At 35.7% G+C, this 26,175-nt stretch overlaps 1 protein-coding gene across 3 annotated transcripts in view; it reads right to left on the reverse strand.

Moving 5' to 3' along the window:
* Positions 1-6,343: 6,343 nt before the first annotated feature.
* LOC110459830 (GTPase IMAP family member 7-like) overlaps positions 6,344-26,175 on the reverse strand; it is a 37,536-nt gene continuing 17,704 nt past the window's right edge. For all 3 annotated transcript variants that reach the window (XM_021512288.1, XM_021512297.1, XM_021512304.1), the window contains exons 2-4: positions 18,531-18,570; positions 14,438-14,584; positions 6,344-8,145 (exon numbers count right to left, since the gene is read on the reverse strand). In XM_021512288.1, coding sequence (XP_021367963.1) covers positions 7,220-8,145; positions 14,438-14,584; positions 18,531-18,570 — 1,113 coding nt within the window. In that variant the 3' untranslated portion in view covers positions 6,344-7,219. The remainder of the gene's footprint in view (positions 8,146-14,437; positions 14,585-18,530; positions 18,571-26,175) is intronic.

Below are 26,175 nucleotides of genomic sequence, written 5' to 3' on the forward strand. Positions count from 1 at the left end.
TTAGTTGACCTGACAGCCTAAAAAATATTTGAGACTGTATATAACAGTAATACAACTAACGGAGTTATGTTCGTGTGAACACAATTTTCTGTTCAGTCTTTGTATCGTCTTTTCCAGTTGGTGGATATTTATATAAGACTAAATCTAAGCTATTGTTAAACATTATGAACCTGGCTGATCGAAATATATGTCACAATCACATCATTGCTATATTTATCTGTGAGGAGTATATGGGTGTGTGAGTTCTATTTGTCTTTTTTTCCCCTTTTTTTCCTTTTTTCAATAACAAACTCCAGAAGGTATCATATTACATTTTTTGTAGTACTCTTTGTACATATAATTGTATATACAAAATGAAATATAACTCCTTTGTGATGCGGACAATTGATACCTTAACCAATTTTTGCCTTGAGATACATACAAATGTATTATCTTAACATCTTCCTAACAGGCCCGGCTAAACGATTGCTAAGCAACCAGCACATTATTGTTAAAAGCTATACGATAATGTGCTGGTTGTGTTGTCGACTGTGGCTAGCATGACTTTACGGAAAAGTAATTATAGATTTCCAGCAAAACATACATATTCCGATACATGTAACAAATACGGAAAGTCAAGTGTTCTGCAAATGTATTATACATGTATTGTCTTGATATCTTCCTAACAGGTCCGGCTAAACGATTGCTAATCAACCAGCTAAGCAATATACTGTAAGATCTGTAAGTATTTGGTTTCATTCAGAATGTATAACGCTACATCACACATACGAATTTTGCGTTGCAACTGTCCAAGCTTTGACCTTCAACAGCAATTTATCTGAAATCCCAAATTCTTAAATTACTGCTGGGCCAAACAGATAAGAATCAATAAAAGATAGGATGATTTGAATATGATGTCCTGCGTATGATATGTCTTTTGTTAAAGTTTAGTTGGTCTAGCTATGATTTATAGTTTACAAAAGAACAGAGCTTAAAAAAATAGAACACACTTCATGTAATTTTAGCTTTTAGAATTAAAACAGACATGTAAAATAATCAATTCTGATTTTAATTTTTAGCTGGAATTTGAATTCAAAATAAAACAAAAATAACAAAAAACTCTTTTTCTCACATCGTCGTTGGTATCCGGCGTAGGCATTGAAGTGCAATACCAATTAATCATCTGAAATCCAAGTGCAGTTTGTGTACCACTCGCACGTTTTGAATAAATAACTGCACACAAATTAATCAAGATGATATTCAGCATCCGAAGTAAGCAACTAAATAACATTTTCATGAATTATTATGATCTAAGTTCAGTTGGTACTCATTTACAGCATTTACAACTTAACGTGTTTTAACAATGAATCACCTTGAGTAACCAGTTAAATTCTGTCTAAATTTTAAAAGCTCTGACTGACACACTAAGGGAAACCCCTTGTATTTTTCAAACAGTGTACGGGGAATCCCCATATCTTTTGAATTATTTTAGTTTTTGGCATGATTCCTGTTCACATTAAATCTAGCTCTGTCTGTAATGTAGCACAATACCCGTTTCTTGTGAAGATGCTAATGAATATAGCTTGGAAACATTTTTGTATAGTTCGTATGTTTATTTAGGCACAAAATAAAGAATATCGTCACATAATTTAATACATGCTAGTTGTTAGGTCATTTTTTTATTCTAACAGCTTTTTAGAAAAAAGAGGCCATTTGTGATTTTGGTCCAACCCGCTTTGTTTGTTTGTTTGTTTGATTTTGTTTAACGTCCTTTTAACAGCTAAGGTCATTTAAGGACGGCCTCCCCTGTGTGCAAGATGCATGCGTGTAGTGTATGTGTGTGTATTTTGGGAGACTGCGATATGTTCGTGTTTATCTCCTTGTGATAGCGCAGAAGTGATGCCGACTTTATAGTACTACCTCACTGAAACATACTGCCGAAGACTCCCAGCAGGACATCCCAGCTGGTCACATTATACTGACAACGGGCGAACCAGTCGTCCCACTCCTAATTTGCTGAGCGTTAAGCAGGAGAAGAAACTACCATTGTTAAAGACTTTGGTATGTCTCGGCCAGGGGACAGAACCCAAAGCCTTCCTCACAGGGGCTAACGCTCAACAAATGGCCAAAAGTGAGGCATTGTCAAGGGAGACATTAGGAAGAAGAAAGTTATTTAGAAAGGAGAGAAGAGATAAGGTCCCAAGTTTAGTCGTTTCTTACTATCATGCAATTGGGGGCAGCAGGTACAATTCTTACGCCCTACCTGCAGGGTCTGGCCCAACTCTTAACTTCCTTACATCTCATATACCTTAACTTCATATCATATTCTGATGGCATAACCATAGGGTACACGAAAAGGAAATACTAGTGAGTTTTGCTACTTAACTGCATCACATACAACCAACAGGTCACTATATAAATATATATATGTCTTTATCCATAATATACTCTTATCATGCATTTGTTGTCACATCTTCGCCACCATGCCCGATGTCCATATCCAGCATTTTGCTATTTGTAGCAGGGCTAACGCTCCTGCATAGTCCTGTGATCATAACAAACCGCTTAGCTAATACCACTGACATATAGAGTTTCAGTAAAGGTATCAGTCTCGCTGAGAATATCAAACTTTCATATTTCGTCATACACAAACTAGAACTTCTCCACCCGGGAAATTAAATGAAATTAAATCTGGAAAACGATGTATTTAACTGATTTTAAGGAAACAATTTGAAGTTAAAATGTTATGTAATTGTGACAAAATAAATACATAACTATAGAAAATATGGCCTGGTTAATGAAGTTCTTTAGTGTTAATAGTAAAACCAAGTTGATATGTTGATAAATCAAAACCATTGTATAGAACACGTTTTATTGTTCCGATTATATATTGTCAAACACATGAATTAAATATAAAAACAGAAAAGGAAACCAATGTATTATTATTAACACTTACTTCCATATAAAATACAATAGAAATACAACAGTAAAGTTGCCAATGATTTAATTTAGGATGAATATCCTAGTAGGTAAATTGTTCGTTTTCCTGCATACAATCCTTTGTGTTTTATAGAGAATGAATGTTTGTTAATAAGCCATCTGTACGAGGCGTCGTAAAGTACTGCGTGTATTATATGTCTCTTCGTCCGACTGTTATTTCTTATTGACCGCCGCATACCTTATCATCACTGGTGAAACTTGAAATATAGATTGCTAAGTCATATAGAGCTTTCCAACCCTGGCAGAACCCATCAAAATTTTGGGAAAAAATCGTACTTCATACACACAAACCCGCTTAAGGCTTCTTGAAAAGGAAAATAAAGTTTGGACATAATAGCTTCACACGACTATCTTTCTAGTAATTACTAGCTATATAGAGAATCCCATGAGTTTCCATTTTGCGAGCCTCTGCCGAGTAAAATTAAAACATTCTTAACGAGTTTCATCAATGACATATCAAATGGAAACGGATGTGAAATTCTGTTTATCACATAACGTAAAACAATTGACAAAACATCACTTTTAAACATTTTTTGATACTCCTTCTTTTTCAATGGTAACCGAATAACGGATAAAAGAATATCATTCCACAGAATGCGATGAAACATAATTCCCCAATCTGTACATAATTTTACAGCAGTATCAGCTCATTTTATTATTTAAATTGCCAGCTTTTGTTTTGACTTTGAAGACTTACATCGAAATACGTATTTGTTATTAGACAACGTTTTTAACTCGACGACCTAAAAAATGACCTCGTCAGACTGGCAGACCGGCGCATCATAGCCGGATTAGCCACTGTCGCTGTCTAAAACGATTCTTCTTCGTTTATTGGCTCTTGGATGACTGACGCTGTCCTCTTTTGGAACCACATTGATATGGAAGTGTCCTCCATACACAATACTAGCAAACATTGTGTGAAGTCCTCCGAGAATATTCATTGATGAGGCCATGTTCGTGGCTTTGTTTTGGACTTTTGGACGGTGTTGTTACAAATCGGAGTCAACTGATACTGTTGACATTGTTGAGGCGAGAGCCATGGTTCCTCATGGGACGGATAATATGCGCGAAATGATCTTGTGCTGATCAAGTTAATTTGACTGTAATTGTTTACGGTTTGTATATTTCTAAGACCCGTTATCTGCATGGTTTGGTTGATATTCCCGGAAACATAATGCCTATAGTTTCATACGGTTTTCCTGGCATATCAATCGCAAAATCCACTCCGTCCACCTACACTGTGTACTTGTAAGGTCCTTTAATTTAACTAGTATGTTTTTCGCGAGACCACTGTTGTCTTTAACGACTATTTCATTGATTGTGAAAGTAGCCATTTTTTACTATATATGGCACGTAGTAAAAAAAGGAGTCGTAGTAAAACAAGTTAATTATATTTACAGTCTACGCCACGCGTATAAACAAACACAAATGTGTATAGACTGACCAATCAAACCCCCCAAGGTGTTATTACACGTGCATATCATCCATAACAATATTTATGTAATGGGTGGCATTACACTCACAACAAGGTAGTCATGTGATAAAGGTTTATATGAGGGCATTTATGAATATGGAGAGTTGCAGCATATTGCAACGGGCAACAGCAAATACATTTTGACAATATGTCATTTTATGGTATACAGGTTATGGAACATGCGTATTGCTTCACCACCTTATAAAACCTTAATGCTCTCTGGAAAAACCCATTGTATGAGCTGAGGTGTTTCAGCGGCAATATCAACAAACTAACAAAGGCACTAAATATATGACAGGACATTACAAAAGTTATTGCGTTAGTTATTGAAACGTATTGATACTATGTTGTCACATAATAATACTGATTAGTATATGCTTGAACATTTCTCGCAATCACATTGGTCTGACCCAATACACGTAACCAGTCCTCAAAAACTCATGTTAACTGGTTATCCGGTGAATATCGATTTCTAAATGAAGCATATGTGGAAATTCCCCGGAAAATGTCGTAGCGCAGGCGCAGTTAGACCGGAACGCGATCTGTCAAACGACAACAGAAGATGACTGGCGAACGTTTAGTCTCCTCCGTTACATCTGAAAATTCCAAAACTATTTGAGGTGTTTGGAAGTGAAATTGATCTCGTCTTCGCCTCGGTTAATATCACTCTTTCAGGGTCATATCACATCATATTCACCAGCACAAAGGTCCATTATTTTTTTCAGAAATTAAAGCCTAGAAAACGATAATAATATTTGAAAGTCTGGTTGCAAATGTAAGTAAACATATTTTCCTGCTACAATATTAATAAACCATCATTTTAAAAATGTGTTGTGGTTGAGAAAGTCCTATTGTGCTTATATACTGTAAGAAAAAAGAAACGCAATCAGAAATAATTTCCCGATGTTATGATGGTGTAATTGGAAGAAAAGGGGATGATCCACCTCATCGGGGTTTTATTCCTCATACAGCTTCATCGCCAACTGAACAACATTGATTGGAGGATGCAGCTTACGTCTTATTCTTCATTAATGAAAAATCAGGGCTGTTTGGAGGCCAGTCACGATGGACCTACGCTACATGTGATCGGGCGTTGCATTTCTTGAACGTCGTTGACATTGCTGCAGTAGGGAAGCGACATGCTTTACTAGAACATGATCTCTAGCGGGTGACTGTGACATTTTTCTGAATGAAAACCGGGCAAGTCATGATACGATGCGCAATACCTTCCCATATCTTGACCGATACTCCACCAAAACGATCATGCTCGATCACGCAAGCATCTGAAAAGCGCTTGTGGACGCGGCTATAGACACAACGCCGGCCATTTACTCGGTAAAACAAATCCTGGACTCATCGGTTTTAGATTGCCCTATCCTGACGACGTGTAACGTTGTCACACGAAAGCCGCTACTCTGGAGACGGTCAGCAATCCACCCCGTGGCATGGATTCTTAATATGAGACGTTAAATGGTCGATGGAACGACTCCAAAATGATTAGCGACCTCAGAAAGTCGTGGCAGTTAATGCGGGACTTATTTGTTTTTAAAATTTTAAGAGATTTTGAACCAATAATACATACCGGGTTTGACATCCCAAACTTTGATATCTTTTATTTGTACAGTCGACACGAGTAGCTATGTTATGCATCAGTGATTTTGAATGATGCACCTTACGAAAGAAACCACAATGCAAAAATCTGTGACGTGTAAAAGGACTTTGTCAACGATCTACTTTATAATGATATTGTGTTTTTTTGTTCAGTATAGCACGTACAAAATATGTATATTGATATGTTGACACGATAACAAACCATTTGTATTGTGTAAGACACGTTTTATTGGTCTGATACATGTAAGATATATACAAACAAATGTGTTATATCAAGGAAACAGAAATGAAAACCAATTGTGTAAGTAATACTTTGTTTGAATACTGTTGTTGAAAAAGTGTATTTTTTTAAGATATAAGCTTTTTCAATCAAATTAACATATAAGAATATCCTTTCATTCAGAAAGGATTCTTGGTTACACGTTCTTTTACAAAAGACTGTATCTGCTCAAGCTATAGTTAACACGTTGGAATATCTTTTCAATTATTTATAATTATAGGTTTCATGCTACTTTACAAAAAACTTTTCAAGCTATAGTTAACACATACGAATAATTTTTCATTTAATAATGATTCTATGTTAAGTGTTATTTTACAAAAAAACAATCTATCTGCTCAGTCTATAGTTTACACAAATAAATATCTTTCATTCAGAAATTATTCTAGGTTACATGTTACTTTACAAGAAACTCTATCTTCTCAAGCTATAGTTAACTCATACGAACGTCTTGTCATTCAGTTATGATTCTATGTTAAATGTTATTTTACAGAACAATCAATCTCGTCAAGCTGTAGTTTATATTCACGAATAACTTTTCATTCAGTAATGATTCTAGGTTGCGTGTTATTTATAAAACAATCTATCTTCTCACAATGCAAATTCAAAACCATTTCTTCGGAGAAAAAAATATTTTATTTTATCTTTACTTTTGCTTCTAATCGTTGTTTTTCAAAACGGTTCTTCTTTTCCTAAAATGCGTGTACAAATGACTAATTTCGTCCTATTCAAGGATAGTATCCAGGGATTAAAGTAAAGTGTTTCCCAAAGATTTTTGGTCTCAAAGTAAAAAGAGATTTAATTCTTCGATGACAGAGATTAAAAAAGCCAATTGAATATAAATGAATATGTTGTCCTCAAATTGATTAACTGATGAATTATTTTTTTTGCAAAATTAAGAATGATATAATACCGATAATGGTGCCTGTAGCCGCAGCTGATATGCTGCCAAACCATTTCTTCTGTGTTTTCTCACCGGCTTTTTTTCGAGCAGTAGCCCCGTCGATAAGTTCCTTCCTATAATCGCCAATTGTTCTCTTGAATTCTTCACGTCTTTTTTGTATGCGTTGGTCTTCTCCAGATAATCTTTCCATTTCTTGTTCTACCAGTCTAATTTTTTCATTGACTTTAACATTTGCTTTCAGAATTTCTTCCATGTTTTCTGCAACCATCTTAGATATCTCAACAGACAACGCAGTGCTGTAATACTGACTCTCTCCGCCATTTTTTTTGACAACTTCTTTGACCATGCTGATAATATTTTCTGCCGCCTGTTTCCTTTCATCACGTTTACCTCTGTTAGATATAGCAACAAAACCCCCTTTACAGGACGCAATCATTTGTCTCACTGGTTCCGGTAGCTTAGATATATAATCCTCTAAAGTTTGTTCATCAGCGACAAGTGTATCTTTTCCTGTAAATACAACAACTGTGTGATTTACAAATTTTTCGCAAAATAGCTCTCTCACTAACTCAATTGCCCTTTTATCTTCGTCGATGTATCTATGCTCCACCTGAAGCACAAGGAGGAGAGCATGGACCCCGGGATAGGTTAAACAGGTACAAGATACGAGCTGTTTCACAAGTTCTTCTTGGGACATATTGGTGTCCAAAAACCCTGGAGTGTCTACGACCACAAGATTTTTGCCAAATCTGTTTCGCTGTACAACCGTGCATTCCGTGGTAACAGACTTGGAACTTCCTTTAGATTTAAAGACATTCTCACCAAGCAGAGTATTTCCCGTGGCGCTTTTGCCTGTTCCAGTTTTCCCGATCAAAACAATTCGTAAATCTCCTGATATATCTGCAATGTGAATAAATATGTTTTATAAATTCAGTACACTTTAAAGGGAAGCTAAACTTCTATCATGTTGCAGGCCCAAACTTTATATAAATAAAACAAAATTCTTGGTCACGCTGTATTTTACATTAGTTTTGTAATCAAATTTTGACTTGCACAGTAGACGTTTAAGAAAGCCGATGTGAGCAAGAAGGATAATAATACCGTCCGTTACAACAGTCAACTCTACCAATTTTAACATGTTTCCACTTATGAAAGTTCATGAAGAAATTTTATAGAATAGCAAGTAAATGAAACCTCATTTGGAGAAGAAAGTTATAATTAATTGCAAGACTTCAAGGTCTACTGTGCCAATCAAAATTTGATGACAAACTTTGTGTAAATTACAGCTTGACAAAGTGTACCAAACCGAGATGTGGCATAATTGTTAAATGTTAGTCGTTTGTTTTCAAGAATGACAAAGCATTTGAAAGGAGATGTAATATGAATTGCAAATAAAACAAGAGGCCCTGAATCGCTCACCTGGTATTAATCTCATACTTGTAATCTTAAAAGTGGATTAAAATACTGCTACAGGCAGAATATCAGTGTTTGATTCATAAGAACCTATCGAAAGATTTAAGCATATGACGCCTGTGACCAAGAATGTCGAACAAGGACATTAAGTTGAACAGAGTATATTGTTTTCCAACCCAGCATGCTTCTGGTAAAATAGCATTCACCCTGGACCTTTTGGTTATACAGAACGAGCCATTTAAAGATTTAAACACATATTTAACATATTTTGCTAATTGCAAAGTCTTTTGAAAGTTTTAAACATATTTGACCCCTGTGACCCTGAATATATGTCAAGGTCATTCACTTGCACAAACTTAGTAGCCCTTCACCCTAGCATGTTACTGGCCAAATATCAGCCTCCTAGGTTTTTGGGTTATTGAGAAGAAGTTGTTGAAAGGTTTTAAACATATTTGACCCCTGTAACCTTGAATATAAGTAAAGGTCATTCAATTAAACAAACCTGGTAGCCATTTATCCCAGCATGCTACTGGCTAAACTGCATCATCCTAGGACTTTCGGTTATTGAGAAGAGGTTGTTTAAAAGTTTTTAACATATTTGACCCATGTGACCTTGAATTATTGTCAAGATCATTTATTTGAACAAAGTTTGTAGCCCTTCATCCCATCATGTAACTGGCCAAATATAATCATCCTAGGCCTCTTGATTATTGAGAAGAAGTTGTGTAAAGATTTTAAACATATTTGACCCCTGTGACCTTGAATATTAGTAAAGGTAATTCATTTGAACGAACTTTGTAGGCCTTCATCCCAGCAAATTACAGACCAAATATCATTATCCTAGGCCTCTTGGTAATCCAGAAGGAGTTGTTTAAAGGTTTTAAACATTTTTTAAACATGTTACCTTGAATATATGTCAAGGTAATTCCTTTGAACAAACTTGGTAACTCTTCATCCCAGCACGTTGCTGGCCAAATATCATTGTCCTAGGCTTATGCATTATTCAGAAGAAGCCATTTTAATGTTTTAAAGATATTTGACCCCTATGACCTTGAATATCAGTAAAGGTCATTCGTTTGAAAGTTGGTAGCCCTTCATCCCAGCATGTTACTGACCAAATATTATTATCCTTGGCCTTTTGGTTATTGAGAAGAAGTTGTTTAAAGGTTTTACACATATTTGACCCCTGTGACCTTGTATATAAGTTAGGTCATCCATTTGAACAAACTTGGTAGCCATTCAGCCCAGCATGCTACTAGCAAAATATCATTATCCTGGACATTTTGGTTATTCAGAAGAAGTTATTTAAGGTTTTAAAATATTTAACCCATGTGACATTGAACATGAGTGAAGGTCATTCATTTGAACAAACTTAGCAGTCCTCCATGCCAGTTTGCTTCTGACCAAATATTATCACCTTTTGGTTATTCAGAAGAAGCTGTTTAAAGTAAAATATTGACGCGGACGGACGACAGACGGACGACGGACGCCGCACCACGGCATAAGCTCACTCGTGATTTGTACGAGATGCTCTGGATTTTACATAGGACCTTTTTCTCTCGGTTACAAGCTAACGGGAAGGATATGGAATTGCAATAGCATATTTGATTTAAGTACCTACTGTTTTCTATGTAATTTTTGTTGTATTATTAGTTCATATGACCTTTTGTCTCTGTTATATGCCGTGCTATTTAAATATTCGTGTTGCTGTCTTGGAAAAGGGGCGGATCGCCCTTAAAATTTCTGTCGTTATTTCTTCTTTTCCCATAAAACTATTTAAGTAATACACATCCAACAAACATTTGTGTGTTTAGATCCAGTGCCCATATTTAAAATTAAAAAAAAAATCATAATTATAGTTAAGGATACAATTATGCATGTTTTGTATCGGTGGAAGAATTAGTGCCTAGCGATTACCCGGAGGAGTTTTCGGGCGACCAGCAATTCGTCAATTGACTTTTTATATAAAATGATCAATGATGTCAGGGGAAGTAGCTCGGTAAGTCGTATCTTTAAAATCTCAGCCGGCTTAGAATGTACCTGACTATACGACAAGGATAGCTCAACATCAGAGCCCATTTTATGTTCTAATAAAAATAACATTTTGTTTAATATCAATTATTGCCCGTTTGACATTATGAATTATTTACGTTATAATCACATTTTTGGTCACAGTAATTTTATCTTGAATAAGATTATTTAAATGATAGTACTATCAGCTTTATGTATTTGTTATACTTTTGTAATTATAAACAATTTATCAACCTTCTAATATTGTTAAATTATATCATAAGAAAAACATATTGGACGTTAACGTTTTGATTTGATATTGTATGTTTTTAAATAGAAGGTAAAAAAGTTTTTCACAACTCCGTGTACGTGCCATCACTGAGATAAGTTTTTCCCTTTACTCAAAACTCCATTATCAGCTCTCGAAGATTCGACTTTCTTTTTTTCTTCATCAATATATACCTGTCGTTTTCAGATGCATTTTTCCTGTACCTTGCTTTTTCTTATAATTTAACACAAGATATATCAGAGGAACTCTCTTTCCATTCCCTTTCCTATCCTCCATCCTCTATTTTCCGTCTTTTACTCAAATACAATATGATAGTCATATACATGTATCACGTAGTCCTCAAATCTCATTTGTTTTTTAATCAATTGCAGATGGCTTTATACAAATTGTAAAACCTTTTTCAACAATAATGATCTGTTTTATAATATATTGTAAACGCAAAAAAAGAATTTACGTAAAAAAAGACTGATGCTAATTCCGTTTTGCAGCCTCAATTATAACCTATATAAGGAAGAGACGTATAAAGCCAGGGTTACGGTGTATACGTCTCTGCATAAGGTTTATATTTATCTGAAGTCTATTAATATATATTCAATCACTTTCCTTTTGATATTATTAAATATTATTTGCATCATTATTAAAACAAGATATCCCAGAGGGGTTTCGGCGCCCACCATCGTACCATCTTCATTAGTTCTATGTCAATTTGATTTTTCTTTTCTTTTTTCCTTATCTGTTTGATCTGTTTGTCTGTTCCCCTTCTTAAACAGTCTTTTAAAAGTTAACGTGCACAACCAATCATCCCCAAAATTTGAAATGCCGAACTAGGAACCATGGGGGCCCTTCATGTGAAATTCAAGAAAGACCCCTACTGTACAATCTGAGAAATAACGCTAACACACTTTTATTCTCAAATTAATGATGTCTAGCTATTTACCATCTTGGTTTGTGATCAGACCCAAAATACGGTATGCAAAACAAGGGACTATGGGGAACCTTCAGGTGAAACTTAAGAAAGATCCCTCGAATACTTTCTGATAAATAGAGCTACAAACTTGAACTCTCAAGCTAAAGCAGGCTTGCCGTCGGCCGTCTTGGGTTGGTATCAGTCAAAAAAATAAAAAAAAATATGCATAACTAGGGACCATGGAAACCTTCATGTGAAGTTTCAGAAAGTTCCTTCTAGTACATTTTGAGAAATAGCGCTAACAAAAATTGTTTTATAATTGTTTTATTCTTTAATGAAGCATACACGATACAAACATTATTTGAACTAAATGCAGAATTTTAAAAAGTGTAATTGAATTTTCTATGAGATGAACAGTTTCCAAAATTTTTTAAATATAAGAATTGAACTGCTTTCAGTTTGCATTCATAGACAGAATGAATGTCAGCTGAAAGCAGTTCAGTGCTAAAAGGTCTCATAAGTAGTAACGATAGTTTGATCAAATATTTTCACTGGATCCGAACAAACAAACACAAATTGTCAAATTTTAGGACGATCTTCCCCTTTATCAAGACAGAAACATGAATATTTACATATCACAACATATCACAGAGATAAACAGTCATATTGAAATAATAAAACAATAAAAAAGCATAAACCAAACAAGAAATATGTCAAAATGACATGAAAGTCACCACATCATTCTGTATGATCATTTTCCGATAAATCATTGACCAAGCTACAACGGATATATTTCCACCTGTCCATCAAAATGGTAAACAATGATCAGGTGTAAATACATCCATGCTGTTCAGATAGACATGCCAACACATGGAATTAATAAGAAAGGATGTCGTAAATATAACGTTTGCGTTGACTGACACCTCGAATACGGGGAGATCTGCGCGCTGACACAGTCACCTGGCATGGACAGAACAGGTAATTGGAATATAACGATGTTGTTTTCACAACAATAAGTTTCAGAAAAGATTCAATCTTATATACGGATAAATCTTCTCCTTTTTTGTTCGCTATGATATACACTTTTCCAAGTAGTTTTCTGATCATTTGCAAATCAGACTGATTCGGTCATCGATATCCGCAGAATGTGTACGCTTAAAGGCAGTCACTCCGACGAGGACCGCCAACAGCCGAATTCGCGAGACATGAAGAACACCAAACAATCGTGATTTCAGCAATTCTCCTTCGAAAAGAAAAGATCGGAATGTATTTGGCTGTTTTGAACCCGTTCATATTTAATTTTTCAAACTCAAACTTTAATCATTATCGGTTCAATTCGCACGGATGTAACCTTGTAAATTCCTGCCGGTTAATGGTACAGTATCACGCGACCCTGACTCTTTGCGGTACACAAACTTCCTAACTTCGTCACTTTACCCAGGTCGTTTCTACACATTCATACTGCCAGGATTGAAGAGTTCAGCATGCTTTTACCCAGTAACGACATTTTAACCACAGTGAGTGATAAATGCGATGCAGTTCTTCGTTATGTTTCCCGATACGTGGTATTTATCAATTCACAACGTATCGTCCTGAAAAGAGAGTATTTATCCGATTCTATAGTATAATATCACTTAAACTGCAACTTTTCGTAATTGTTAAATTGGCAATGCAATCAGGGAGTAATCAACAAAATTTAGCAGTTTTATTGCTACGAGCATATTTCAAAACATTTCCGAAAATCCTCGAAAATTTTACGAGAAATGGTCACGACCAAGGACTGGTTGGATTATTCTTTAGAATCGTGTACACCCCTTTCTTAACACTTCATTTTTCCCTTACAAAAGTGCGCATTATACGCAAATATTAACGGTAGTCGTTGGTCAGACATAAAATATCTAAATCAGTCAATAGCAATTTATAATACGACGGTTTACCCCTTCGGGAACCTCAAAGGTGCCTGATTCATACTCGGAACATCTTAAGGTTATATGTAATTCCCGTGGGAAATTTGGAACGCCTTTATATTTTATTCTATTCCTGTTTAAAAAGGAAATCAATGTCTGAGTTATCCAAGAGCTTGTAATTAGCACCTGGTATATTACGACAGAAGCAACACATTTAACAGCCCAAGACAACAGAGGTCAAAAACTGAGACTGAAACCGAAATTAATATTCCCAATTGGGGTTCCCCCAGGGGTGACTAAAACAGAAGTTCCTTATATGAAATATGCTGCTGTAATTGAATATTCCTTCGGTAAGCTTGTCAACGAATATTAATTATTGTTAAGTATTTGAAGTCAAGTGAATTAATACCAAAAAATACTGAAAAAAGTCTAGCGAGAAAAATGGATGTTGTGGTTGTTCATGTAAACACTATGTGATAAAACTTCGAGAGATTTTACGTCAGGATAGCAAGCGGGGTCACTCCCACTCGACCAGGAGGTAAATTTATAACAGAGGTCAAAAATGGAAAAGTATGGGTAATGTGATAGTAACTTGATAAAAAATGCTGGTACGATTTATTATCTGGGTTTTAAAGATCAACATTAGAAGTTAAAAATAAATCTTACCTTCGCCATTATTCGAAACTTCTTTCCTTGATGGATCGGCATTGCGATCATATGGTTCTAAAGCATCTTGTGCTTGTGAACCGACACCAAAGCCAGATGCTGCAATGGTATCTGATGTCTGGTTTTCCGTGGCTTCTGTTTTAACAACTGTGGAAAAACGTGTTTTATCAAAACCTACTGTGATCGTATATAATGAAATAGTGTTCTCCAAATAGACTCTTACATACAACTTCATTTCATGGCTAGTAGCATACCTCAACCTTACTGACACTTTAAACAACAGTCACTTACTTTCTATTACTATAATTCAATTTGTATCGCTTGTTAAACCGTCAGCATTGAAATCAAGCGCTACGGCTGGTTAAATCTCTGTTAGTATAAACTGACCGGTTGGAATGCTGTTCTTTGTGCCTTTCTTTGTTGAAATGGCAAACTCTTAAAGTTTGCTTTAGAACCTTGAAACTATGTCGAGGCAAATGCACAAGCACGTAAACATATTTTATATTGCATATCTAGAGGTACAATTTAAACTACCTTTATGACACATATTCCTTGAAACAAAACAAACTTGATTTCCATTTCGTGACTATAAGTTTATTTTCCACAACTAACATTCGATAATGGCGAGGTTGCTTTGTTATTTGGTTTTTGGTTTGACCTCGACCGATATTTAGGCGACGGGTCATATCTTTGAAACGGTTGATATCCCCACCCTAAAACCACATACTGACATTTCCTGGGCATGATGAAACGAATGCATCTATGCTATTTGATTCCTCCGGGGTTTGTAATAACCCCTGGGGACTTAGTCCATTTGTCATAATATGGAAATAGCTGGGATCCTCACCCCATAACCATATATTTACATTTATGGTAATGCGCCGTCCCATTACAACAGTGTTAGAGGGCAAGTGTAATTATATAGGCTATAATTACAACTGCTCGACTATAATTTCAACTGCCTGTTTCAGGTGTAGGAATATGTAAACAAACAAAATGGCCGCCTGAAATGTATTTTGAGGCAGGGCAAATTGTGTTTGTAGGAATTTGTCTTAAAAAAGAAACATATGTAAATATAAAAAATACCTGGTTGTCTGGATGTAATAATTGTTGATATAATTACAAGTGACCTTTGGCAAATCTACCATAAAACCCTAGCATAAATACCATTTGCCCTGCCTCAAAATACATTTCAGGCGGCCATTTTGTTTGTTTAAATAACGTACAAATGCTGGGTATGCAGAAACCATTACACTCTCATTCTATCTGGATTAACCAATCTTGTCATAAAGCTCACGTTAGTGAACATTCAGAAACTTGACCAGGTTTCAGGCAACCATCCTGATCGTGATTTCAAGAATTAGTTTGTTATATGTGTTTTTGGTTGTCTGGCAGGCATCAAAGACAAGAAAGACAAGCTTACTTCTTCGTTTGTTTGTAAACATTTTCTTTTGGCAAGCCCGGAGTCACCGAGGAACTTCTTAATAAAGAGGTAAATGAGCAAATTCCGACAACTGAGCCCCATCAGTTCTCGAAAAACATATGTGTACAAGACTGATACCAATTTGTTTATGAAAGTTGTAACTTTATGTGGAATACTAACTCTAGATTGTTAACTACCTAGTGTTGATGAAGACACTTTGATTAGATACATTTGTATGTATCATATTGTGATAAGCGTTTTTACTTATTAAGTATTCCACAATTAAACGTTATCTTGCTGATGTCAGATTCCCATACATAAAAGCTGGCACAACAACCCCTTAAGAAATTGAGAAATGTTCAAACCTGGCACAGATTTAACATGGCTTTGTATGCGCCGGATAGCTTTTTGTTTAGGTTTAATAAGGTGTTGTGAATTTATTATAGACACTAGTGGTATATTTAAGGCCTTTGTATTAGTGTCATCATTTTTGCTAAAGATAAGTAATTTTATACAATATTTTTGAAAGGTTTAAAACCAGATCCGTTCAGTGTAGGTGTGTACTAGTGTTTTTTTTAAAGGAGGTACTTTAGATCTGTCCAGGAGCTACACTAAATATCTATAATTCTTCTTGCAAGGTATTAGGGAAAATCACAGAAGCAGTTGTGTTTCTACAACCAACTAGTCAATAAGTAATAGAAAAGTGTTATTTTTTAATAATGTGACACCATACATATACATACATTTATATTTACTTTGTTTTTGTTATCTACTGACATCTTGAGGGGCACTTGTATTTCTATGTTATCAAATACTCGTTTGGTCTCTCAAGTTGTTGGGGACAACAATTTTATTCCCGAAATTCTGAGATAATTTTGAGAAAATTACATTCATAAATGCATAACACAGGTGTTCATAGAATCTCAGCACGTGGGAACTGATAGTAACCTGATCACACTGCGTAGTAATACACTACAAAAACTACTCACTCGGAACGACCAACCTAGATGCTTAATTATTACATCTTAAAATATTATTGAACTGTGCTTTGTGAAATATCCACGTATTCACGTGTCCTGTGCTACAAATAAACATTGAATATGGAACTACATTTTGTTGTGTTATTGTTGTTGACGGTTGCTAAGATCTCTCACGATAGTGTCACATTTCCCCGCGAAAAAACACTGTTCTCGCCACTGCGTTGCACCCGTGTATAAGCAGGAACAAACCCTGTTTATTTGTTTTATTCGTTGTTATATCGATCCACTGAAAGGATTCGTCAATGTAAATATAAGGAATGATATTTATTTTTTCAACATTTATGAGGTCATAACAACAATGGGTTTTTGGACATATTTTACATGAATCGCTAACGCGATTCATTCAATATGTCCATAAACCCATTGTTGTTATGACCTCATAAATGTTGAAAAAATAAAAATCATTCCTTAAATATATAAATAGAGTTCTACGAGTATCCCCCGAGAGGCCGCTGTTAAGTTTTTTGTAGGGTTGGAAGATAGGATAAATGACGTTTTGTATAGTGCTGCTGTATATCTTTTGCATATGCTTATGTGGAACATTGTTAGTATAATGTGTAATAGTGATAAAGTATGATTGAAATCGAAGGTTATTATGTCTTCCTGTATTGTGCTTAAAACGTTTATTTACATTGTATGTGTTTGTCTGTCTTTAGAGGATTGTAATAATAAATTGTATGTATGTATTTTCTGGTGTGTGCAATACATTTGGTAGTTCATTTACACCTGTTTGTATATTATTATATTTATCTATATATATCAATATATCTAAGCCAAAAAATAACAGCGTCTTCAACCACCCGTGTTCCAACACAGGACGTTTGAGCTTTGCTATGATTAGTAAATTGCCTTTTCCCCTCAGCAAAACATATTGCAAAAATGTAAATTGGTAATTATTCCTCTTTATGTGAAAACGGAAGATCAGTGACTTGTTGTATTGTTATTTATTGCGTTATAAATAGTCGTTATATTTCGTTGATATATTTATGTCTTTAGATTACACGGAGGATGCTATGCTCCTGATTCAACAGCCGATTTGACATCCATTATAAAGTAGACAAATTGACAATTGATATTTTTACTTTTTAAAAAGACTATTTACAAAGAATCTGTGTAATTCAATATATCTTATATATTCAAAAACATACAGGCAACATATATGCTGTTTTAATTATGATATAATTGGTAATTTATCTATACCAAAGCGATATGCCTATGTAAGCAGATACATTCAACAAAAGGAACTGAGGAGACACGACGAAATATTTTATAAACCTCATCACAAATCAGCTGCTTCAGGGGAAAAGGAAGGTACAGTAAACATTTCTTCTACCACACGTTTCGCCCTGCACTTTTTTCAAGACATTTGGTAAGTCACTTACTGTTGATGACAATCTTTAACGTGGTACATTGAGATAATGAAACAATTTCATCGACGTCGATTAAAGTCTCTTTAAACAAGTCTTTGACTAAATTATACATTAATCAAAAGCACTCCACGCATTCATCAATTTCACCTTTTGACTTGGAAGCAGTTGTGATGTGGTGAAGTTATCAAAATCAATAGTCTCGATAACCTTTTCCTCACACGTTATGATTTGGTGCTAATACCTTTCTATTATATATTTACCTTGATATCGAGGTGGTTCCCATTTTTCGTTGGTGGCCATCTGTACAAAGCAAAACCGATTTTATTAACTTGCATGTTAATTGTAAGTAATCTCTATCAGATAATATTTAACAAAATATCATTATAGATATATTTGCAATTTACCTGAAGTGACTTACTAGACTACACTAGACCGAAATAATAAATCAAACAGTTTGACAAACAGAACTGTTCATGATAATTACTTTACCTAGTGATTGTACAGACTTTAAACATGTTAGTACATTGTCTTCAAAGTAAGACAAAATAAAATATGACAGAGAAAAATAACACATACTCCCGTCGTTATATTTGTTGACGATATGACGTTAATTCTGTTGAAAAAGGTAGATTGCTAAGGTAGGCAAGTTATCCTCGTGACTAAATGCTTCCCACCACACTTTAACCGATTAAATAACAAGCATGTTACTTGCCAAATATCATCACCCTAGGCCTATTGCTAATCAAAATAATTTGTTTAAAGGTTTTAAACATATTTGATCCATGTGACCTTGAGTATATAAGTCAGGGTCATTCCTTTTATCAATGTTAGTAGCCCTTTATCCCAGCATGTTGTTGGCTAAATATTATCACCCTAGGCCTCTTGATTATTCAGAAGAAGTTGTTGAAAGGTTTTTATCATATTTGACCCCTGTTACCTTTTACCATATTTGACCCCTGCGACCTTGAATATAAGTCAAGGTCATTCATTTGAACAAACTTGAGCTAATAATTAAATCACTTCTAGAATTAACTTATTATTAATGTTGATATACACTGTGAAAATTGTTTGGCAAGTTACAGTTGTGGGACCGCAAAACGCACCAAAAAAAACGTGCGCACACCGTGCATACATCGTTCACACACCGTCCGCACATCGTCCACACATGGTGCGCACAACTGTGCGATTTAGCAATCGTTCGCCCCGTTGTGCGCTTCTCTCCGCACAACTGTGCGATTTGGTATCATTTGTAGATCAAAATTACGGAATGACAAAAATACGGAAGGCTTGTATGCGATAATGTACACTGTGTATATATCTGTAATTTCTCATCACAATAATCAAGATTATACAATTTCACAATGCGTGTTACACAGTATTACAGCGACCGTTAGGCTGTCAAGAATGGGTTTGGCTCCAAGGTAACAGAACAGGTAAATAACAATTTTATGAGTGTCCGGAGTTTTACCTGACCAGTGCCTGACACACAGAGCTGATATGCGATACCGTTTGACCGTAATGAATAGTATTTGTTATTTGCATTCGTTTGCCTATAGCTCCCCTTCATCTGGATTTTCACACCCCCGGCCTTACCCGACGAGTTACGTAAGTGCCCCAGGCGGGGAGAAAACTACGGTCCAGGTACATGTACAAAGTGGTTATGTTTACCTGTATACGGGATTGTGTTGTAATTTTACATGTGTCGATTAAGTTTGTTTAAAAACACAGAAAACACAATTACTAAATAGAAGAATGTATAGACAGAAAGATAAGTTTATAGATGTTGCTAGAATATAGAAACATTACGTAAACACCAAGTGTATATGTTTAAACACGAAACCGTATAAATTGTTAAGTCATTCCTCAATTTACACCAACCACGATTGTTATCGCACAACGTCCGTCCATCGTGCGCACAGATGTGCGCAAGCAATGATCGTCCAGGTTTTTATCGTTCGCCCATCGTGCACACACCGTTCACACACAGTGCACACATCGTGCGCACACCGCACATCGTGTAACGTTGTGCGATCCCACAACTGTACTACACACCTGTGATAAAATATCGATATCATGGAATTCATTAGTATATTCTGACAGCGAACAGACAGACAAATATCTAAGTAATTACCCATTATCAAATGCATAATTCAGGTAAATATGGGACTGCAAGTCCCAAGACAGACGAACACAACACAATCGTGTTAGACTCATTTACATGCTTTGACAAGTGATAGTGAAATAGGGGGGTTTACAAACATAGGAGTGACTCAGATGGGGAAAAGAACAAGAGGCCAAATGGGCCTGCATCGCTCACCTGATATTAATCTCACACTTGTAACCTTAAAAGTGATCTAAACTAGAGCTACATACAAAATATCAGTATTTATGACTATAAGTCATTCAAAAGAACCTGTTCAAAGATTCTAAATCATTTGACCCCCTGTCACCTTGAAAGTCATTACATTGAACAAACTGTATAGCCCTTAATCTCCGCATGCAATTGCCAAATATCACCAACCTAGACCTTTTGTTGATTGAGATTAGGTCATTTAAAGGTTTCTACATATTTGACCAAATGTGACCTTGCAAAAAGATCAAGGTCATTCAAATGACTTTATAGCCCTTCATCCAAGCATGCTACTGGCAAAATTCAACATCGTAGGACTCATGGTTATTCAGAAGAAGTCATTTATAGATTTTAAACAAATATGACCCCTGTGACCTTGAATTAAAGTCAAGGTCATACATTATAACAAATTTGGTAGCCCTTCAAATGCTAGCCATCCATCCCAGCATCCTACTGGCTAAATATCATCACCCTTGGCATTTTGGTTATTTAGAAAAAGTCGTTTAAAGTTTTTAACACATTTGACCCTGTGGCCTTAAATATTGTTGAAGATTATTTATTTGAACAAACTTCGTAGGCTTTCATCCAAGCATGCTACTGACCAAATATCACCATCCTTGTCCATTTGGTTATTCAGTAGAAGTTGTTTTATACAAATTCGACCAACGTGACCTTGAATATAGGTCAAGGTCATTCATTTGAACAAACTTGGTAGCCATTCATCCAAGCATGTTACTGGTCAAATGTCATCACCCTGGACAATTTGGTTATTAAGAAGAAGTTGTTTAAAGTAAAATATTGACGCTGGACGACGGACGACGCGCCACGCTATAAGCTCACTCAAAATATAATTAGCTAGTTGGAATGCGGAATTATTGCATTAAATGAGCTATACAGACACAGTATTTATCTTTTTATGTGAATTTTAACTATATAAGGGTTGTTTTTAAAGTTAAATATTTTAAATATTAGCTTAATAATGCAAATGATGTAGTTTCGGATTGAAGTCACTAGTTTGCATTTTCTACATGTTCATATAGTGCAATATCAGTGGGTTAGTTCATGTATATCATAATACAGACTGTGATATTGAAAAAATACATTTATATATATATATATACTTAGAACATGTAGCCAATGTACTCATATACATGTATGTATCAAAAAATGATCACATATCTATTATATAATGCGCACTATTATGTATAATAAACATTTAAGTCGCATAAAGATGTATTATTCAGTTAAATGTTTCTAAACATTTTTTCAGTTTGGTAAGTATAGATTATGAAAAGTTCTTTTTACACAACCAATACAATTTCCTATGTGACGATTCGATGACTAGTACGACAAATGACCAGTGAAGCGTATGCACACAAAGGTGTAAAATGTGTACGAGCTGTCCATAAAATCGATGTTGATTTCGGCCACGCTGTAAGCGTATGTACAATTGTTGCTATATATATTCCGATTCCGCTACGCTTTGCGTAATACTTGGTCATAGCTGTGAGAGAGTTTTTGAGCTCAAAGAATTCTTGGACATGTCGTACTAGTCATCGAAACGTCACATAGAGAATTTTATTGGTTGTGTAAAAAGAACTTTTCATAATCAATACTTACCAACCTGAAGAAAATGTTTAGAAATATCCGAAAAAAGTACGGACAAGATATTGTCAAAGATGTGCGGAAATTAGAGAGCCTAGAAAAGAAATTTGCCAAACATAGAAATTACCTAGTGTTTATGCTGAGATGGAGAGACTTGCATATAACACCTTCAAGTATGAATATTAGGTGCCCAGTAAAAAAAATTAATGCTAGAAATATGATCAAGAAAGCACAGAAAGATCTATTGAAAGGTAAAATACGGGTTGTAAACAACAAAATAGACTCATACAAGCACGATATAACAGTTCTCACCGATAAACTGACCCAACGCTTATCGAGTGACACTGTAGTGGTTATGAACAAAGACATGAAGAGTATAGGTGAACGAGCGCTCGACGCAACTAAACAACGCCACTTGACTAAATTAAACCGTCTTGTAGAAAAATCAACACAAAACAACACCAACACATATGCAGGTCTGAATGATTTTATGCTAAAAATAATTGGTAGTCAATATTTCTAATAAGGAGCTCACCATTAGCGAGAAAACGTTACTGGCTAAGGTTATGAACTATGCCATTGTTTCAGATAAAATCCCTGTTGATATTTTCGTTATAGCCACAGAACAGGCATGTAAGAAACTAAGCTGTGCTGAGGCTAACCAACTGAGATCCCAAGTGACGGGGGTTTTGAAGTCCACAAAATTACCAACAAGTAATATGACGAAAGAAGAACGGGTCGCACTCCAAACATTAGGCAGAGACAAATCCATTGCCATACTACCAGCTGACAAGCGGAAGGCAACAGTTGTCATGGACACTGAAGATTATGGGGCCAAGGTCACAACAATGCTACAGGACAACACGACATATAAACAGCTGCAGACCAATCCAATTAAAACGTTTAAAAGGCGTCGTATGGCCCTCCTGTCAAAATTAAAACAAGAGAGCAAGATTACCGAAGGCCAATACAGATATCTGCATCCCACAAGCAGGGAAACCCACTGGGGCCTATAATGGATTACAATGGATCCATTGGTTACGATGTTTCAAGATCATTAGAAGACATTCTTGAACCATAAATGGGTAAATCGGAACACCATGTAAATCATTCGAAACATCTAGCGGAAGCTATGTCTACCATCACGATTCAAACACAAACCTCCAGATTCAGGACATCATGGATTTGCTGGAATTTGTGCTGACAACAACATATTTTAGTTTCCGAAAAAACCCACATCTTTCAACAACGCTTCGGCACTGCTATGGGTAGCCCATTGTCTCCCATTGTGGCAAATTTGTTCATGGAACATCTGGAGCAAGAGGCAATAGCCACTGCCCCCAAGGAATGCAAGCCTAGCTTATGGAAACGATATGTTGACGACATACTTGAGATAATCAAGAAGGGGTCACAGAAAGATTTGACCACAGATCCCTTCTTAGTTATCTCAAGTATGTCGTAAACACATCGGCACAATGCCCTTCCTAGACACTCTACTGGTAAAGAAAGAAGACGGAACCGTGAAGGTATTGGTCTATACAAAAAAGACCCATGCGGACCAATACCTGAACTTCAAATCTCACCATCCCTTGCACCAGAAGTTAGGCGTAGTACGCACATTGCTCAACAGGTGTGATACAATAGTCACAGAACAACAGGACAAAACACAAGAGCAGAATAACATCGATGGGGCAATGAGAACATGTACATATCCGGAATGGGCCCTAAAACGGGTACAAAAAAAGTGTCAAAATAAAGGGAGGAACAAGAAAAGGCCAATCAAGGATAGGAACAAAACCAAAGGTCAAGTGGTCATCCCATATATAAAGGGTATATCCGAAACCATCCATAGGATATATCGCGGTCATGGCATAGCAACAGCCATGAAGGCCTATGTTTGTTCTGTACATAAATCTTCGAACTGAAAAAAACTGTCATTAAATCATGAATACACTATGAATACAACGATTATCGTGCAACCGGTGAGCTGATTTTACACACAACAACAAAGCATAGTACTACCCATAGTACTGTTTATGAGAAGAGTTATCTCCCCTTATCTCCCCTGCAAATTAAACCCAGAGAACTTTGTAGTGACACAGGCACTTTATCCATCACCTTATCATCATTTATATCTGCAGTTTTTTGACAAACAGGATATTCAACGTCCTTACATTTAACTTCAAATGAGCTTTTTGCCTAAAGCCGACGGGTGTCCTGGATAGTTACTTTGGTGACCGATGTGGGGACATAACCTTTTTTAAATATATAATATGCAGTGTTTAATGCGAAAAAAACAATCAAGTTAGTGTTATTATAAGATTCTCGATATAATTTTAGTTATATTTTCTTTTCAAGAAAATGAGCTGATCGGTGGAAATCGAACATTTGAAGTTTGTGTTTAGGCTGGAGTTCTGGCTATTCCATTTTTAAGGTTTTCTTTCCGATACTTATATCAAAAATATTAAATTTATTAAAAGTGTTGTAACGTTTTTTTATTGTAGTTCATCGTAACGTAAATATATGAATTGAATGGATTTTTTTGTTCATCTACATTGCGAAAATAAATAGCACTAGCTGATCAACATATCTTCTGAAAAGCACTTACATGTACTGACATCATACCTTATAGTGGTATATATTGTTTATACCTGTACGCACACATATCCACATGTATACACATGGGAAGGCTGTCATATACCCGTACGTGTAGGCGTACGCGACTGACCTTCCCTGTTGACCTCGTAATGGTACCGTACTGCTCAAGGTGATACGGAATTGAATTTAACCCGTACGTGTTATACACAAAATGATTATCTCTATATTCCAAATACGAATACTCTAAAATAGGCAAAACTATCAATTCAAGTACGCTGTGTATATTGAGATTGCATTTTATTAGAACAGTTGAAGTATGGGTTTGCACTTGAGGTATATGTTGATTATCAGATTATCAATAGTGCTACTCAGCACATAACTTCACTTCGTATGATGTATTTTTAGGTCATCAAGATCGGTCAGCCACTTTTCCTAGACATGAAGGTCATACTTCATTTAACATATTTGAGCATGAGTAAACTTCACGTGCATACAGTACATATACATATTGGGAACATTTGTATTGATTGATTTTTTAACACATAATTTATGTTCCTGTTTGTTTCTATCTTGTACTTTGTGAGTGAATTTTTTTGTAAGTTATTATTTTCGAGACCTGAAAACGCAACCAAATAGCCACATTGACATTGTCGAGTATAGCAACAAATCGGATAAATGGCAATTTAATTTTTTCAACAGTCAATGTTATATAGTTGGCGAAAAAGAATGATAATGGAAAAAGATCCCACACTCTAATTTGACAGTAAGAAACCATCCACTCACATATCATACAAATTATATACATACGTATGCATAAAATCATTGATCACAGTGGGTCGTCATCTAGAAAGGTGTGGTAAGTACATACACGTCTTCAAGTAAGAGTCAAGTTTGTGAGTCAGTTACTTTTTGGGTACCAGTTCCAGAAATGGGGCATCTTTCAAATAAACCAGTTAGGTTTCATTTCAAAAAAGGGGCCATTTCCCTTCGTAGTTTTTTTCAGAAGTTTTGCTAGTTCGGGTGTAAGGTCGGTCATTACGACCTTACCACATCCAGCCTTTAGGTTTTCCATCGCTTTCTTAATGACCATGTCTCTATCGATCAAAGACAGGAAACGCACAATGAATTTCTGGGGTGAACATCACCTGATGGGAGCCTGTGTATTGCCTGGAGTAGAATGGAGTCGACGTGCTCTCCGGAAAGTTTGAGATCGGTCTTCAGCAACGTACGAATTTAGCTTCCCACTCGTTGCGCGTCTACGCAGATGAACCCGGTTACACCCTTTAGAACAAAATTCCATTTTCTACCCCACAGTTCTAGTTTGACCCTTTCATCAATTTCTTCTTTTATTT

Source organism: Mizuhopecten yessoensis, unplaced genomic scaffold (assembly GCF_002113885.1).
Source record: "Mizuhopecten yessoensis strain PY_sf001 unplaced genomic scaffold, ASM211388v2 scaffold1319, whole genome shotgun sequence".
NCBI classification, from domain to species: Eukaryota; Metazoa; Mollusca; class Bivalvia; order Pectinida; family Pectinidae; genus Mizuhopecten; species Mizuhopecten yessoensis.